The sequence below is a fragment of the Grampus griseus genome (genome assembly GCF_964374135.1).
Source record: "Grampus griseus genome assembly, chromosome: 2".
NCBI lineage: Eukaryota > Metazoa > Chordata > Mammalia > Artiodactyla > Delphinidae > Grampus > Grampus griseus.
Genome location: NC_139018.1, coordinates 85,607,073 through 85,623,907, shown reverse-complemented (window position 1 = coordinate 85,623,907; position 16,835 = coordinate 85,607,073). Strand labels below are relative to the sequence as shown.

At 40.5% G+C, this 16,835-nt stretch overlaps 2 protein-coding genes and 1 long non-coding RNA gene across 6 annotated transcripts in view; 2 read left to right on the top strand and 1 right to left on the bottom strand.

Moving 5' to 3' along the window:
• The window catches only part of TMEM87A (transmembrane protein 87A), a 42,633-nt gene extending 30,210 nt beyond the window's left edge, over positions 1-12,423 (top strand). For 2 of the 4 annotated variants that reach the window (XM_082647477.1, XM_082647479.1), the window contains exons 16-20: positions 6,323-6,396; positions 6,815-6,876; positions 8,735-8,787; positions 9,332-9,362; positions 11,805-12,423. In XM_082647477.1, the coding sequence (XP_082503603.1) occupies positions 6,323-6,396; positions 6,815-6,876; positions 8,735-8,787; positions 9,332-9,362; positions 11,805-11,846 (262 nt within the window). In that variant the 3' untranslated portion in view covers positions 11,847-12,423. Of the gene's footprint in view, positions 1-6,322; positions 6,397-6,814; positions 6,877-8,731; positions 8,788-9,331; positions 9,363-11,804 lie in introns of all 4 variants that reach the window. The other 2 variants (XM_082647476.1, XM_082647478.1) reach the window with 1 other exon arrangement.
• On the bottom strand, positions 532-3,833 carry LOC309818886. The gene is made up of 3 exons (XR_014296391.1): positions 3,509-3,833; positions 1,160-1,495; positions 532-809 (listed from the first exon to the last, which is right to left on the bottom strand). It is a non-coding gene; the product is annotated as an uncharacterized lncRNA (long non-coding RNA).
• Positions 12,424-14,859: 2,436 nt separating the features above from the next.
• The window catches only part of VPS39 (VPS39 subunit of HOPS complex), a 47,784-nt gene continuing 45,808 nt past the window's right edge, over positions 14,860-16,835 (top strand). The window contains exon 1 of the mRNA XM_082681772.1: positions 14,860-15,037. Coding sequence (XP_082537898.1) covers positions 14,965-15,037 — 73 coding nt within the window. The 5' untranslated portion in view covers positions 14,860-14,964. The remainder of the gene's footprint in view (positions 15,038-16,835) is intronic.

The window sequence follows — 16,835 nt, the reverse complement described above, 5'->3', positions numbered from 1 at the left end:
TAAAGGTGGGAGCCTTGTGGCTCTTCAGATGCTCCCCAAATAGCCTGGGGGCAGGGAGTAAGAGCTGGGGGTTAGGTATGCAGGGCTGGGGTGGTGGGAGGAGGAACACGTGTGGGTTATGCTGAGGACATAGCAGCCCTGCCTACTCAATGACATATAATAAACAGGGACGGATGCTGGCTTCTAAAGAAATAGGGGAGAGAGCATGGCAGGGAGCAGGAGGGAACAATGGGACACATAAGAAAGTTAGGTACAGGACTTCCCTGGTGGCTCAGTGGTTAAGAACCCGCCTGCCAATGCAGGGGACACAGGTTTAACTCCTGGTCTGGGAAGATCCCACATGTCGCAGAGCAACTAAACCCATGCACCACAACTACTGAGCCTGCGCTCTAGAGTCCGTGAGCCACAACTACTGATCCCGCATGCCGCAACTGCTGAAGCCTGCGTGCCTAGAGCCTGTGCTCTGCAATAAGAGAAGCCACCGCAATGAGAAGCCCTTGCACCGCAACGAAGACCCAACACAGCCAAAAATAGATAAATAAATTTATTAAAAAGAGAGAGAAAAGGGAAAAAGAAAGAAAGTCACATAAAACAAAAAGTACCAACAAAAACATGACTTGGGGGCTTCCCTGGTGGCGCAGTGGTTGAGAGTCTGCCTGCTGATGCAGGCTACACGGGTTTGTGCCCTAGTCCCGGAAGATCCCACATGCCACGGAGTGGCTGGGCCCGTGAGCCATGGCCGCTGAGCCTGCATGTCCGGAGCCTGTGCTCTGCAACAGGAGAGGCCACAACAGCGAGAGGCCCGCATACTGCAAAAACAAAAACAAAAACAAACCCATGTACTTGCCTCCTCCCTTGGGAGTCGGGGAGAGAAGAAGGGAGGTGTGAAGGGTCATGAACCTAGGATTATCAACTGGTCAGGGGCACAAGAAAGCTCTCTGAGGACTCCTAAGGGGCAGGCAGATAGCTGGGGTCCCACAGTCCCAGGGAAGAAATGACAGTCCCTTCAGTTCGACCTGGACCAAATCTTGGTGCTCCCTCAGAGCCCCTTGCCCTTTGAGGCTTTCTCGCTGGGCTGGCACTGGTTGGTGCCAGGAGTTGGTTCCCTCAGCTCAGTCACATGTTGCTCAGGTTCCTGAGATGTGGCTACATGGCTCACCTGCTCCTCAGTGCCTGACAGCACCACTTTGCTGCCCACTCACCACTCCTGCAGGGTTCAGGCAGTGGCACTGAGGTCCTGGTGCTGGATGTCAACCTCCAGTCTCTGGTTGGGCTGGTCGAGGGAGGCGAATCACGTCAGCGTACACGGCCTCGGTGACAGGGTCTTCCAGATGCCACACGTTCTGCAGGACAAGGGCCTCCAGTGGTACTGCATATAGGATACACTTGACTTTGGCAGCCAGGGTGACGATTGATAGATGCCAAAACTTAACCCTTCTGAGCCTCTGTGAGTGGAGGAAGATTCTGGGCTTCAGCTAAGTGGTCAGCATGTGTCCTGTAAGCAAACACGGTGAGCAGCCGAAATGTGGACTGTGGAAGCAAAAGTCCCTTTCACCCACCTCTCTTCCAGCACACTGTGTGAGGCCACTGCTCTGTCACTTCCAGCAGCTGTTCCCAGCCTTTCCTGCCACCTCCCTCTACACTGATCTATTGATCTTCTGTTCACTTGCTAGCTATATCTATACATAAAATTTTTCCCTTTCTTTAGTCTTTTTTTTGTGTGTGTGGTACACGGGCCTCTCACTGTTGTGGCCTCTCCCGTTGCGGAGCACAGGCTCTGGACGTGCAGGCTTAGCGGCCATGGCTCATGGGCCCAGCCACTCCGTGGCATGTGGGATCTTCCCTGACCGGGGCATGAACCCGTGTCCCCTGCATCGGCAGGCGGACCCTCAACCACTGCGCCACCAGGGAAGCCCTCTTTAGTCTTTAAAAATTTTTTTTTGCTTTACCTGTCCTCTTCCTTTCTCCTTTTTTAAAAAGCATTGTGCCCACTCCCTATAACTCCAGTGTTAACAGCCCAATGTGATGTATCCTGCCACATTTTATTCCTTGTTCATATGTGGAATCTTTTACTCACTCAACAGTGCATAGTGGAAATGCCTTCCAAGACAACTGGTTTAAATTAAACTCATCTATTTTCATGGATGGCATTATATTACATAGTACAGATGTAGTATAGTTAATTAACTTGTTTCCCTGTTCATGGGCATTTGGACTATTTCCAGTTTGGTTGTTTTAGGGTCCCCAAGATCACTTTTTTTTCTTTTAATGTATCTATTTTATTTATTTATTTTTGGCTGCGTTGGGTCTTCTTTGCTGTGCGCTGGCTTTCTCTAGTTGCGGCGAGCGGGGACTACTCTTCATTTAGGTGTGCTGACTTCTCATTGTGGGGGCTTCTCTTGTTGTGGAGCACGGGCTCTAGGCGCTTGGGCTTCAGTAGTTGTGGCTCACGGGCTTAGTTGCTCCGCAGCATGTGGGATCTCCCCGGACCAGGGCTTGAATCCGTGTCCCCTGCATTGGCAGGCAGATTCTTAACTGCTGCCCCACCAGGGAAGCCCAAGACCACATATGTTTAAAAGGACTCATGAGACTCAGCATACAGTTGTACTTAGAGCAAAGGTTTAGGGACTTCCCTTTCCGTTTCCTTCAGGGAAAGGCTTTTAAAGACAGAGTAAGGGAGCAGGGGTGTGGGGTGCATGATCAGCTTGTAGACATTTTTCTGATTGGTTAGAGGTGAGGTAATCCTGTCAGCCTTCTGGTTCCAACCAGTCTAGGATCTACAGGCTTTTGGCAGCACACAGTTAACTTCTTCCACCTGGTGTGGGTTTCAGTATCGGCAAAACAGCGCAAAGGATATGGCTCAGCATATTATCCATAGCCCTTAAGGAGGAACTAAAGGTCCTTGACTTGGTTTAATGGCTAAACTATTATTATTTTGTCTTGCTTGACTGTTTTCCTTTGCTTCTACATTTTCTCATTTCTCTGATTAAATTTATTCTTTGGAACTCGGGGAAGGTCTAGGAAGCTAAAGTTTTTCTAAAGACAGGCAGAGGGTTTGGGGCCAGGGAAGAGGGGTTATCCCAGGAAGGTCCCATAGGGTCTTGCTCGGTTACATACATTTATTTTTATATACTCGAATACCCCTATGCCTCATTTTTTTTCTCTCATTGCACTTATTATCTTCTAAAATCTATATACTTTATTTATTACTTACTATCTATCTTCTCTTCCTATCCCCCAACCCTCAAACCAGATGTAAGTTCCACGAAGGCCAAAAACTATTCCTGGCTACATGGAGTTAGCCAAGCTGCAAAATCTGAGGGAATGGTCCCTATAAGACTGTCCTCACTTCTGATACACAGTTGCGAGTTCAAGGGTTTGCAAAACCGTCTCAGGTTTGATTATTCACTAAAAGGACTCAGAACTCACTGAAAGCTGTTATGTTGATGGCTATAGTTTATTACAGAAAAAGGATAAAAATTAAAATCAGCCAAGGGGAGAGACTTACAGTACAGAGTCCGGGAGGGGTCCAAATGCGGCATTTCCAGTTGTCTGCTCCCATGGAGTCACAGATGGTGTTCCCTCCTCCTGGTTGCAGTGTGTGACAGTACACACTGAGTATTGCCAACCAAGGGAAACTCACCCGAGCCTTTGGTGTCCAGAGATTTTACTGGGGCTCGACCACCTACTATCTGTGTGGCTGAACTTCAGTCTCCAAGGAGGGCCTGGAGGTCAGGCTTATCTTTAATTGCTAGTTCCTCTGGAGGCCAGAAGTAATATTGTGTGCCCCAGAGACCTTGTCACAGGTCACACTGTTAGACTGTCCTGTGGCCAGAGCCAAACTGGGTGACCAGAGACACTCCCATCATGCAGGACATGCCAGGGGCATAGAGATCACCTCTCAGTAGTCAAGGGCAAAACCAGTCCTCTCTTTGTGTACACAAGGTTAAATTTTCACTACACACTGGCACATAGCAGATGCTCAGTACATATTAGTGAGTGGCCTTGAGATTGCTGGGTTATAGGGTATGTGTATTTGTAATTTTTAAAGTATGACCAGATTGTATTCCAAAAAAAATCTGAAACAAATTGCGTATCTACCAACAGTGGTATGAGGAGCTCTTTCCTCTTCCCTTCTACACTCCCATTATTTTATTTAATTTTTGCAGATCTGATGGATGAGCGTTAATATTCAGTGTTACTTTTATTTGCATTTAAGACTGAGCTAACTTTTTGTGTCTTTTATATGTTTACCGTCAGTTACATCAATCAGCTTTTTATATCTTTGGCTATTTTTTTATTGCCTTGTTGATCATTTTTGTATTGATTTGTAGGAATTCCTAATATATTTTAGATGCCAATATTCCAGATATTTCCAATGTTCAAGTATTCCAGATATTTTCTCCTAGTTTGATTATCTTTGAACTTTTTTTTAGTGATGTTTTTGGTTATAGAAAAACTCAAAAATGTGGAGTCAAATTTGTCATTTTTTTTCCTTCACAGATTATACATTTTGTGTTCTAAGAAAATTATTTCCTACCTTGAGGTGAAGTCATAAAGTTCTTCTATAAGTTTTAAAAAAATTTCACAGTTGAGCTTTCATTCATCAAGAGTATGTTTGTTTATAGGATCTCTTGTCCCTTTTGCTCTTGTCCTGCTCAGTAGCACATTGTCTTAATCTTAATTATCTTAGCTTCCTGATAAATCTTGTATCTCCAGGGCCTAAACCGCCCTCCCCCTTAATCTTCTTTTTAAAAAATATACTTTGTTATTGGGTCTTTGCTTTAAAAAAAAAAAAAAAAAGGAAATCAGCTTATTTAATTCTAGGAAAACCTTATGAGATTTTGATTGGAATCTAATTAAGCTTAATGGATTAATTAGGGAAATTTTGTATCTTTTTGATAATCCCATCCTTGAGTGTGTTATCTCTCCATTTTTCAATCCTTTCAGTGCCTCGGTTATGTTTTATAACTTTAAATGTGTTTTTTAAAAACCTTTGTGGATCTTATGGATGCAACCTCTTTTAAAATAATAATTTAGGCTTTTCCAATTATGTAGGAATGCTATTGATTTTTGTATATCACATCCATTAACTCTCCTGTGTTACCTTGTTCTAATAATTTCTAGATTTTCTCATTAGATTGGTTATTATCTCAAATTAATAGTCTTCCTGTCTCATTTCTGATTCTTGTGTTTGCTAGGCCTTCCTGTATAATACTGAATAGAGGAAATGAGAGTGGGCCTCTTCATCTTATGCTGACTTTAAAATAAATGCATCTCAAGGATCACATTGACTTTGATATTTACTGTGAATTTTTTTTTTTTTTTTTTTTTTTTTGTGGTATGTGGGCCTCTCACTGTTGTGGCCTTTCCCATTGCGGAGCACAGGCTCTGGACACGCAGGCTCAGCGGCCATGGCTCATGGGCCCAGCCGCTCCGCGGCATGTGGGATCTTCCTGGACTGGAGCACGAACCAGTGTCCCCTGCATCAGCAGGCGGACTCTCAACCACTGCGCCCATACTGTGAATTTTTGTTAGTTACCCTTTATCAGGTTACAGGTGTTCCCTATTATTCCTAGCTTATAAGGAGTTTTATCAGGTAAGGGTGATTTTAAAACAAAGTAGAGTGAAAGTAATAGGCAACAGTAAAATGGAAAGTGCAGAATGAGTTCAAAGCTAAAGCATTCTAGGAATTACCTATCTGGTAGCTGCTTTGCTGAATCTCTTGTAAGTTGCGAAGGAAAGATAACAGATATTCCAGATCAGGCCTTCATCTTCTCAGCTTCCCACTTAGAAATTGAGATTTTAAATTACTTGGAACACAACAAGATCAGGCTTTCCCAATCATAACTACCAATTTGAAGTCTGAAATTTTGAATTACAAGAGAATTTACTTACCCCTGTGTGATACATATGCTTATAAGTGAACATTTATTGAGTGCTTACTGTGAGGTATTGTTCTAAGCACTCTATTTGAGATGACTTACCTGCTTTTTTCATTACCTCTATAAGTAATGTTCTGTTATTATTCCCATCTACAAATGAGGAACCTGGGGCACAGAGAGAATAGGTAACTTGTGTAAGGTCACAAGTAGTCTGTGGCTGAGCCTGCACTCATAAATATGATACTGTCCTGCTTCTCTCTTGTTAATAGCGGCAATTGAGAGCTTTCTGAAGGGGAAGAATTACTTTATTATTCACTAAACTGATGTAATGAATGACTATAATTGAGGTTTCAATAATTAGTCCTGTAAAATCCAGATAGTGGAGTAGTTTTTTTTAGTTTTCTAATTTTTTCCTTCTGTTACCTTTGTTCTGTCAGGTTTGCCTTTTCACCATTGTCTGAGGAAGAGGAGGAGGATGAACAAAAGGAACCTATGCTGAAAGAAAGCTTTGGTAGTGATAAAATTCACCTTTTGTGCTTTAAATATTCTTTTCTGGTTTTTAGAAATAGAGTAAAAGAAGTATAACATTTTGAGTATCAAAATCAAGAGACTTTGATGCATGTATTTATTCTTTTACAACATGTTCTTCAGTTTGATATGCAGTGAAGTTAGGGGGAAGTGAAAGTAAGGGTATGAATCTTTAGATGAAACCATGTTCAGTAAATAATGGCACATTAAATGTCCAGTTTACTTGCTAGAGATGGGCTGAAAACTTGACTTTGAACTTTGCAGCACAAATGTAAAGATGGAAAAACTTATCTGTAGTATAATTTAGTGTCAATAAGCTTAAAATAAAGCTCTGAATCCATTTTTGCTATCAATGCTGGTCTACTGACCTAGTTAACCAGTGTATTTTTTTTCTTCTACAGAAGGAATGAAAATGAGAAGTACCAAACAAGAACCAAATGGAAATAGTAAATTAAACAAAGCAGTAAGTATGACTTCTTTTTTTTTTTTTTTTTCCCCTGTCCTCTAGCCCTTGGTGGAGCTCAGCAGTTATGTACAGGCCTTAATGATTTTTTATCTATGCTGTAATTAACATTTTTAAAAACAGAGATAGCAAGAGATTCTGTCTAGGACCTAGTAATCTTTTAACTAGATGGTTTGCTGCTATGTCCTGAAAAGGTTCCAGACCATTCTGATGGTTCTGTTTAATGGTTTTCGTCAATGAAATCATAGCCCCATTAATAATCTAAGGTGATCTTTTTTGTAGTAAAGATGATTTTTTCAAAACTACAATGAGGTATCACCTCACACCGGTCAGAATGGCCATCATTAAAAAGTCTACAAAAAAAAAATAGTCTACAAATAACAAATGCTGGAGAGGGTGTGGAGAAAAAGGAACTCTCCTACACTATTGGTGGGAATGTAAGCTGGTGCAGCCACTATGGAAAACAGTATGGCGGTTCCTCAAAAAACTAAAAATAGAGTTGTCATATGATCCAGCAATTCTACTCCTGGGCATATATCTGGACAAAACTGTAATTCAAAAAGATACATGCACCCCTATATCCATAGCAGCACTGTTCACAATAGCCAAGACATGGAAACAGCCTAAATGTCCATCAACAGATGAATGAATAAAGAGGATGTGGTACATATATATACCACGGAATACTACTCAGCCATAAAAAAGAATGAAATAATGCCATTTGCAGCAACATGGATGGACTTAATCTCTGTCATACTAAGTGAAGTAAGTCAGAAAGAGAAAGACAAATACCATATGATAACACTTATATGTGGAATCTAAAATATGATACAAATGAACCTATCTACGAAACAGAAAAAGACTCACAGACATAGAGAACAGACTTGTGGTTGTCAAGGCGGGGGGTGGGAGAGGGAAGGATTGGGAGTTTGGGATTAGCAGGTGCAAACTATTATATATAGGATGGGTAAACAACAAGGACCTACTGTATAGCACAGGGAGTGCTACTCAATACTCTGTAATGACCTATATGGGAAAAGAATCTAAAAAAGAGTGGATATATGTATATGTATAACTGATTCACTTTGCTGTACACCTGAAACTAACACAAGATTGTAAATCAACTATACTCCAATAAAAATTTTTTTTTAAATTCTGTGATAAACCATAATGGAAAAGAATGTGAAAAAATATATATATGTATAACTGAATCACTTTGCTGCATGGTAGAAATTAACACAGCATTGTAAATCAACTGTATACTTCAATTTTTTTTTTTTTTTTTTTTGTGGTACGCGGGCCTCTCACTGTTGTGGCCTCTCCCTTTGCGGAGCACAGGCTCCGGACGCACAGGCTCAGCGGCCATGGCTCACGGGCCTCGCCGCTCCGCGGCATGTGGGATATTCCCGGACTGGGGCACAAACCTGTGTCCCCTGCATCGGCAGGCAGACTCTCAACCGCTGCGCCACCAGGGAAGCCCTGTATACTTCAATTTTTTAAAAAAATCAAGAGTTTTTCAGCCAGCTTTTTTTTCCTTAAGAACTGTGCATTCACTCTGCATTTAAAAGGGCTTTAGAATTTATCTCAGTTTTAAGGAGCAAAGCTTACATGAAGCAAAAACTCTAGGTATTAGATTACTGAGAAGAAAGCATTTAGGGATGAGGATATCATTTTATATTTCATTCATATAGTTTAGTTTTTTAAATTAAATTATTTGATTTTTCTGTTATTTGTCCTGTTATGTGAATATACTAGTTCAGAGTGACAAGAGACTAAATTGAGACCTCTTTAGATCGTTACTTGAGATGTATATTTTGGTGCATTTTGGTAACATCTGGCATTTATATGTTCTCAGCAGGAAGATGATTTAAAGTGGGTAGAAGAGAATGTTCCTTCATCTGTGACAGATGTGTAAGTTTTTGAATCCTTACCACAAGAATCCTTTTTCACAGTTAGTATTACTTTTATTATTTTAAATGAATGAGCTGAAGAGCATAGTAATGAGAATGCTTGTAGTTAACTCTAGAAGTAAAAGGTTAAATTACTGAAATAATTTGAAGTGTTAAAAATATTAAAAAGATGTTAGAAAATAAAGACCAGGAATGATATACAAACAAAAATAATCCAGATTATTCATTCAGATGACACTTCTGCTCAGAAAGATTTAGCTATAGGTCTTCCTAAAATCAGTGGGATAATCCTTTTGGAATTTTTGAGTTCCTTTCCATGCCTATAATTTTAATTAAACATTGTTCCTATTAAAGTCCATACAATTCTAGTAACTGTGATTCTTTTTTTTTTTTTTGTATTTGCTTTTTCTTTTCCTGAAATGTCTTCAATGGGATGCAAATCTTAGGTAGTTACAAAAACTTTAAATTGTAGTCATTATTCACTGTCCTTTTTGAACCATTTATGGCTTTATTTTACATTGTTTAGTTTGTTTTTCTCTCTGCAGAGCACTTCCAGCCCTTCTGGATTCAGATGAGGTTAGTAATCAAATCATATGCACATAAACTATGGGTCTGGTGGCTTCTGTTCAAGGAGATTTATTTATATGACTCGGTAATGGACTGATGAACTATAGTTGGTATAGTTGACAAAGGATGAAAAGAGAAATACTAATATTATAACTAAAATATTCAAGAATGTTTCCTTTCTGTACATGTCCTCCTTTTATTTCTTACAAAGTGTGGTCAGACTTGAGAATGTCTTTGTTTAAATTGGGTAGCCAGTACCGTACTCTTCCACTAATTCCTTTGTCTTTAAGAAATTCAAATTTAACCCTTATCTAGTCTAGGCAAAAATAATAAAGAAAAGTTGGGGCTTCCCTGGTGGCGCAGTGGTTGGGAGTCAGCCTGCCGATGCAGGGGACACGGGTTCGTGCCCCGGTCTGGGAGTATCCTACATGCCGCGGAGCGGCTGGGCCCGTGAGCCATGGCCGCTGGGCCTGCGCGTCCGGAGCCTGTGCTCCGCAGCGGGAGAGGCCACAACAGTGAGAGGCTCATGTACCGGAAAAAAAAAAAAAAAAAAAGTTATTTTAATTTACCTACTATGCAGTGTTATCTGTGTCACTGTCCTCCAGATAATAAGGATAATTAGTACCTCTAATGTTTATGTTGATTATTAGTCTTTTAATATGGCTCCATACACTTTATCTAGAAGATTTCACATGAGGTTTTATGTAAGAATTGCAGTCTGAGTTCGTGGAAACCACTTCTAGACGTGTTCTGAATGTTTAGGTTATTCTAGGGTGACGATTTGAGAAAGCCTTTTAAAAGCCTCTGCCCAATTGTGACTTACTGTGTTGGATTGACTGCTAAAAAATGGTCACTTCTCACTGCCCTGCTGTGTGGTGCAGTACACAGTGTCAGATTTCTTAGCTGTTGCATGCATTGAGATAATTGAGAACTCTACCTTTCAGACAAGCCTTTGCTTTTTGTGGTATATTCTGCAGTTCCTAGATCTTTCTCTTGGGAGCCATCTTCTGCTAACAGTTTGCCTTCAGGGTATCCCGTTGGCTCCAGCTCTCCAGACACGCATATTTCAGCCAGAGGAGGCTGAGTATGTGAAACCCAGTTGTGCCATTTATGGGAATATGGGTTTATTGTAGTACTTTTGGTGGCACTGAATTCATCTGTTTATATTTTCCTGTGTGAAAAAATGATTTAAGAACTGAAAAAGAACAATGAATTACAAGAGAAACAAATTAAATAAAGGACTAGGAATCAAAACAGCATCAGACTCTTCAACAATGTTGGAAGCTAGAAGATAATAGAACAATGTCTTTGAATTCTGAGAAAAATTATTTTCAAACTAGAATTCTGTACTCAACTATCAATATAAGGGTAAAACAAAGATGTTTTCAGTCATGCAAAAACTAAAATAATTGACATCCTATGTGTGCTTTCTCAGGAAAGTATTAGAAAATGTTATTCATAAAATGAGGGAACTAAAAAGAGAAAGACTTCGGATCCAGGAAGTAAAGGATCCGACACAGAGAGGCAGGGATAAATTCCTAGGATGATGTAAGAAATTCTCAGAGTGTGACAGCTGGGCAACAAGTTTGGAGAACAGCTAGTCCAGAATGGAGCGGGAGAACAGAGAGCTTCAGGGACGAGTATTTCTAAGGGAAAAAACCTGAAAAGGATAGATAATCTGATGTAATTGATCATATTGAAAAGGGATTTACAGTTCTATCAGTTTGGGATAAATTTGTTATAGGTACTTAGCAAATGAAGCAAAGGAAAAATGAAAAAATACTCTAAGGTAAAATTACTATAATTACTGTGAAATTTAATAGTATTACATTAATTTTCTCAATTGAAATGGCATACTATAAATACTATTTTATAGTCAAATGTAATTTTTTTACATGATTTTAAAAAATTATGGTGAAAAACACGTAAAATCTACCATTCTAACCTTTCTCAAGTGCAAAGTGTTGACTTATATGCACATTGCTTTGCAACAGATCTCTAGAACTTTTTCATCATATGTAATTTTAGTCAGCATATTTCATTGAAAGGATATACTATAGTTTGTTTATACAGTCCTATATTTTGAGTGTTGCAGTGGAGATGCTAGTGGCTAAGTCTTTGCCCACATCCTTGACTATTTCATTAAGTTAAATTCCTGAATCAGAGGAGGTACACATTTTTATTAAAGCTTAAGTGACTCTAAAACATACAGTTCCCTTTGATTTGTGGTTTGTTGTCCAGAAGCCTAGAGGTTTTGCTTCAGTTAATCTTGGGACTTGGACATCTGTGTGTATCAAAATCTTTATAGATGGTTAGGAACCATTGCTCTAAATATTTAGTGAACATAAGCAAGTACTTATAGAAAATGTGTGTGTGGTCATCTTTAGAAAAGATATTTGGAATGTAGACCATTTAAAATTAATATACTTAGCATAACCTTTTTCCCCCTAGGAACGAATGATCACGCACTTTGAAAGGTCCAAAATGGAGTAAAGAATGGGAAGATTTGCAGCTGAAGATGGCTAGTATCTGGGAAGAGATCAGCTTCTGTGTTAGTCTTTACACTGCTCCATGGGATTAAAGGAGGCAATGACATCCTGATCTGTTCCTTGATCTTTGTGCATTGGAGCTGGCGAGAGGTGTTGGAACAAGGAGAACATTCTATTGAAAACAAGGTCATAGGATGAGAAAAATCTACAAGTTTTTTATTTGCAGCATTGATGCCCCTTTCCCTCCCACACCCTGACATGGATGTTTATGCAACTTGTGTATGTTGTTCCTAAACCTTCTATAATGTTTAAATTGTTTAATCTGTCAAACTAAAAAATTTAACATCTTCTGAAGAACTGTGACATCAACACCATAATAAGTAATATCCAGGAGCAACTGCCTGTAATTTTAATTTATTTAGGGAGTTACATAGGTGATGGGGGAAATTGTTAATTATTTTTGCATTTCCTGGGAAGCCAAGGTTAAATCTTGCAGAGGTAGTTTTGAGAAAAAGGAGTCCTTCTGCGTTAAGGAGCCATGGTTCTAACAATGATTAAAAGAACAACCAAAAAAAAAAAAAGAAAGAAAGAGAGAGACTGTTACAGTGTGATTTAGATCATTTGAAAAAGCAAAATCAAGTGCAATTTTGTTTACAAACGGTGTATATTAAAGATTTTTCTATTTCAGATGTACTTTAGAGAGAAATATTAGCTTAACTCTTTTGACATCTGCTATTGTGACACATCCCATTGCTGGCAATGTGGTGCACACTCCAGAACTTTTAACTACTGTTTTGTAAGCCTTCAAGGGCAGCATTGCAGAGTCCTAGGCAATGCTTTGCTTGTCTTCATGCCTTTTACTGGGTGTTGCACTAGATGCAGAAAGGCACTCCGTCGTAAGTGCATGTGAGTGAGCACCCTGTTAAAGGGATTATAATGCTTCAGAAGCAGGAGCTAATACAAAGGAAACAGGTCCTTCTGGCTTAAACAGTTTTTTCTGCATGAAATAGTGTGGAGGCCCTGGACTGCTGCTCATTCTTTAGGATCGACTGTTCTTGTATCTGGTGTTGGTTTAGGGATGGTTTATAAGAAACATCACAAGGTGATGGGATTCATTTGAAGCACTATATTTGTTTGAATGATTTTGTCCAATTTTGCCTTCCCAAGATTTTTTGTTCTACATAGAAAGTTCATGCCACTTTTTAATATTAAAAAATTTTAACAAAATTGATATCTTTTTCTCCAGACTTTCTTTAAAGACCCTTCTTTCTCCCAAACTCTCTCCTGTAGAATTTTCTTTCCATGGTTTTTATTCTATGTTGTCTTATTTTCCGCTCAAAGCAGTGACCACACTACTACAATCTTCACTAAAGTGTTAAATATTTATGTAACATTTCTCTATAGTTGTGTATGGTGATTAACAACAACAAAAAAAATCACCTAGATAGTATCTCTAAGAAACAATATGAAGAACTATTCTCAGGTTAACCCATTTGCAAAAGGCTGGTGTTAACTTCATGTGCTTGTTCTTCCACAGTGAAACTTAGCAAGTGAACAGTAGCATAATGCAGCAGGATAGTTGGTCAAATATTTTTCGAGACTGGTTAGATATTAACTTGAGACTAGGCTAAAAAAAAAAAAACCCACCCCGGCCATGTCATGTGGCTTGCAGGGTCTTAGTTTCCTGACCAGGAATTGAACCTGGGCCTTGGCAGTGGAAGTGCCGAGTCCTAACCACTGGACCACCTGGGAATTCCCAAGAACCTGTTGTTTTAAGCAGGAGTGTATAGCACAAATTCTATAGGTTGATTATTCTTTCTGCTTTCTCTATGGCTTCTTGTGTTACTTTGCTTGGTTATAGTGTATCAGTTCCTAGAAGAGGTTCAGAAGGAATTTGTAGTATCACACTGACCTGTTACCTTAGAGTTTACATTGTTTATTTTGGTCTTGGTCCTTGGGTCTGGAACTACAAGGTATTCGGCCTTCTTCTAGCACAGCAGCTGGTAATTCTAAATTTTCAAGTTGTTCAGTTTCTATGGTGAAAACCACATAGAACCACAAGATTTGTTTAGCAATTTTTCTGTTTCTTACTACTTGAAAATATTTCATTTGATTATCAGAAACAGCATTTGATAAAGATGGGACAGTATTCCTAATTTACAGATGAAGAGACTGTAAAAGTGACCAGGGCCAGTCAGTGGGTTTTTGTTTTTTAACACCTTACATCATAGACTCACTCCTTTTTTCTTTTATATTTTTCTTTAAATCAAATGCTTAATTTTATGACATGTCTGCTGTTTTCTTGGGGCTAAACTGCCAGATACAGACCATTCTTGCATTGGTTCTCAAACTTTAAAGTTCATGGACTCTCCTTGGGGACTTATTAAATGATTACTGGACTCCCCACTCCACAGTTTTTGAGTCACTAGGGCTGGAATGAGGTCTGAGATTGCCTAACAAGTTCCCAGGTGATGCTGATCTAGGGACCACACTTTGAGAACCACAGGCTTAGACTAACCCGTAAAATACAAGGGTAAGGTACTCGAACTAGTTGGGTTTATAATGGTAATACTAAAACTACCATTGAGTGCTTAGATTGTTAGCCGTTGCCAAGCGCTCACACGTTAGATAGGTACACAACACTACCATCATTTTGCAGATAAGGAAACTAAGACTTCTAGAGATTGTTTCTTAAACGCCACAGCTACTTAGCTCATTTCCTAAATGGTACGTCTCCATCCCAGGTCTAACCGACACCAGAGCCTGAATTCTTCACTACCCTATGCTGCCCAAGACAGTTGTAAGATTAAAATCCTTTTTCCTTCTTGTTAAGCCCACGGCCACTCGCACTCCACGATGGAGAAGGTCGGTCCAGGGTGAAACGCAGTCTCAGTCACCAGGGCATTCCTCGAGTGTGCTCTAGGAACCGGAGCGGAAGGGGCGGGGCTTCGGTTGCGGAAGGGGCGGGCTTGGCTCTGCAGGAAGTCCGGTGTTGATGATGGCTCTATTGCCCAAGAGCCAGTAGCAGGGGTCCCGGCTCTTCCCTTGGGCTGATTCCGTCCCCACACCCGACCCGGCACAGTCCGGGAGAGACTGCGGCGGCGGCGACTCCGCCCGCCGCCATGCACGACGCCTTTGAACCGGTGCCGATCCTAGAAAAGCTGCCTCTGCAGATCGACTGTCTGGCTGCCTGGGGTGAGCCGAGGGGCCAGGCGGGGTCAGCGCGGGAGCGGCTGGGACCTTTCACGAGGCGAGGGAAGTGGACGGGAGTCTGGCTGTGTGGACTGCGGTCGAACGCCGTCAGAGAGGGGCCTAGGATGAGGGAGGGCAGAGCACTGTTGACAGCGAGGGTGGTGGAGCTGTTTGCTTTTGATGGTTTGTTTGTTTTTTTTGCATTGAACAAGTTAACAGCTATGTCTTTTCCCCCGTAATGATCGCTCATCGCTTACTTCTAATTACTGTAGCTAACTTGTTACTCTCCACTCTTAATCTAGCCGAGTGGTTGATTGCCTTATAGTCAAAATGCCCAAGTTACCTAGCTTTTCTAGGTAGAAGAGCATCATTCCAGGCTGTCATGAAACCTAACCTATAAAAACTTGCATGATCCTTTTGGGATTGGCCAGTGCAGAAAGCAGGGTCAGGTATCTCTTCTCTGCTCCAGAATACAAATGGTTTCTGAAATAAACCTTGACTCTTAACTACAAACATTATGCTCCTATCTGTGAGTGTGTGTCTGATAACCAAAGACGAAACAGAAGTAATTTCAGTCTTTCCTGTTAATGTCCAGGTCCTAGAAATCAAGGGCCATAAAAAGGTGGCTCAACCCTCAATCAGATCTTATATTGAGCCAGGTACCCATGATGGGCCTGGTGGAAGCTGGTGTCCTATTCATTATCTGTGGACAGTGCCACCTAGTCAGAGTTCTCCACATCCGTTTCAGTAAGGTGCTTTCACTCTAGATCTTCTTATTAATGTGTGCCCCTCACCACCACCCCAGCCTTTAGCAGCCCTGGACCTCTTTTTTTTTTTTTATTGAAGTATAGTTGATTTACAATGTTGTGTTAATTTCTACTGTACAGCAAAGTGATTTAGTTATATATATATATATATACACACATTATTTTTCATATTCTTTTCCATTATGGTTTATCACAGGATATTGAATATAGTTCCCTGTTCTCTACAGTAGGACCTTGTTGTTTAGCTCTGGGCCTCTTTAAAGTCACACCTCCACAGCAAGCTGTCCTAGGGTTAAGGAGAGAATCCTTCTTCCTCCAGATGTCTCAAGAAAACCGCCATTTTTCTGTCATTAAATGCTCTCAGTAAAAATTAAAAATAAATAGAGGAGAAATAAAGAAATTGAAAAAATGAAAGACCTGACACTCAGCACAAAGGGGCTCATTCTCCTGTTTCTTCATCAAGTATGTATTAAGTGCCTACATGGACCAGTCTCTCTGCTAGAGACAAGAATACAAGGATGAATAAGAAACAATGCCTGTGCTCCTAGGACACAACATGGCAGGCAAAGAAATATGAACAGACTACGATGCAAGATAAATGATACTAGAGACATATGCTGCCTAACATGGGAACGTGGAGGGAGGGGTATTCCACTCAGCCTCGGACATATACTTCTGAAAAGGATGGATGCAGCTACTTATCACACTGTACTTAGCTTGTCAGAATTCTTGACTCTGATACCCTGTGGGACTAGCAGTACACATATCTCAGTCTCTTTCACCAACTCCGGTTCGTGTCAGTGAAGATTGCCTGAACCTGTGCTTTCCAGAAATACAGTTTTTGAAATGGTAGATAGCTTTCACTCTGCCTGATCTCCAAGCAAACAGGAGAAACACCCATTGCCTACTAGGATGCTGTGATAGGTATTGGCTACAAGAGGCCATTTACTGCCTTGTGCCTCAAAACTACTTTATTTTCAGACTTTACCAGCACTAAATATTGCTATTTCTAGTTGTTACCCCTTCTATCTACA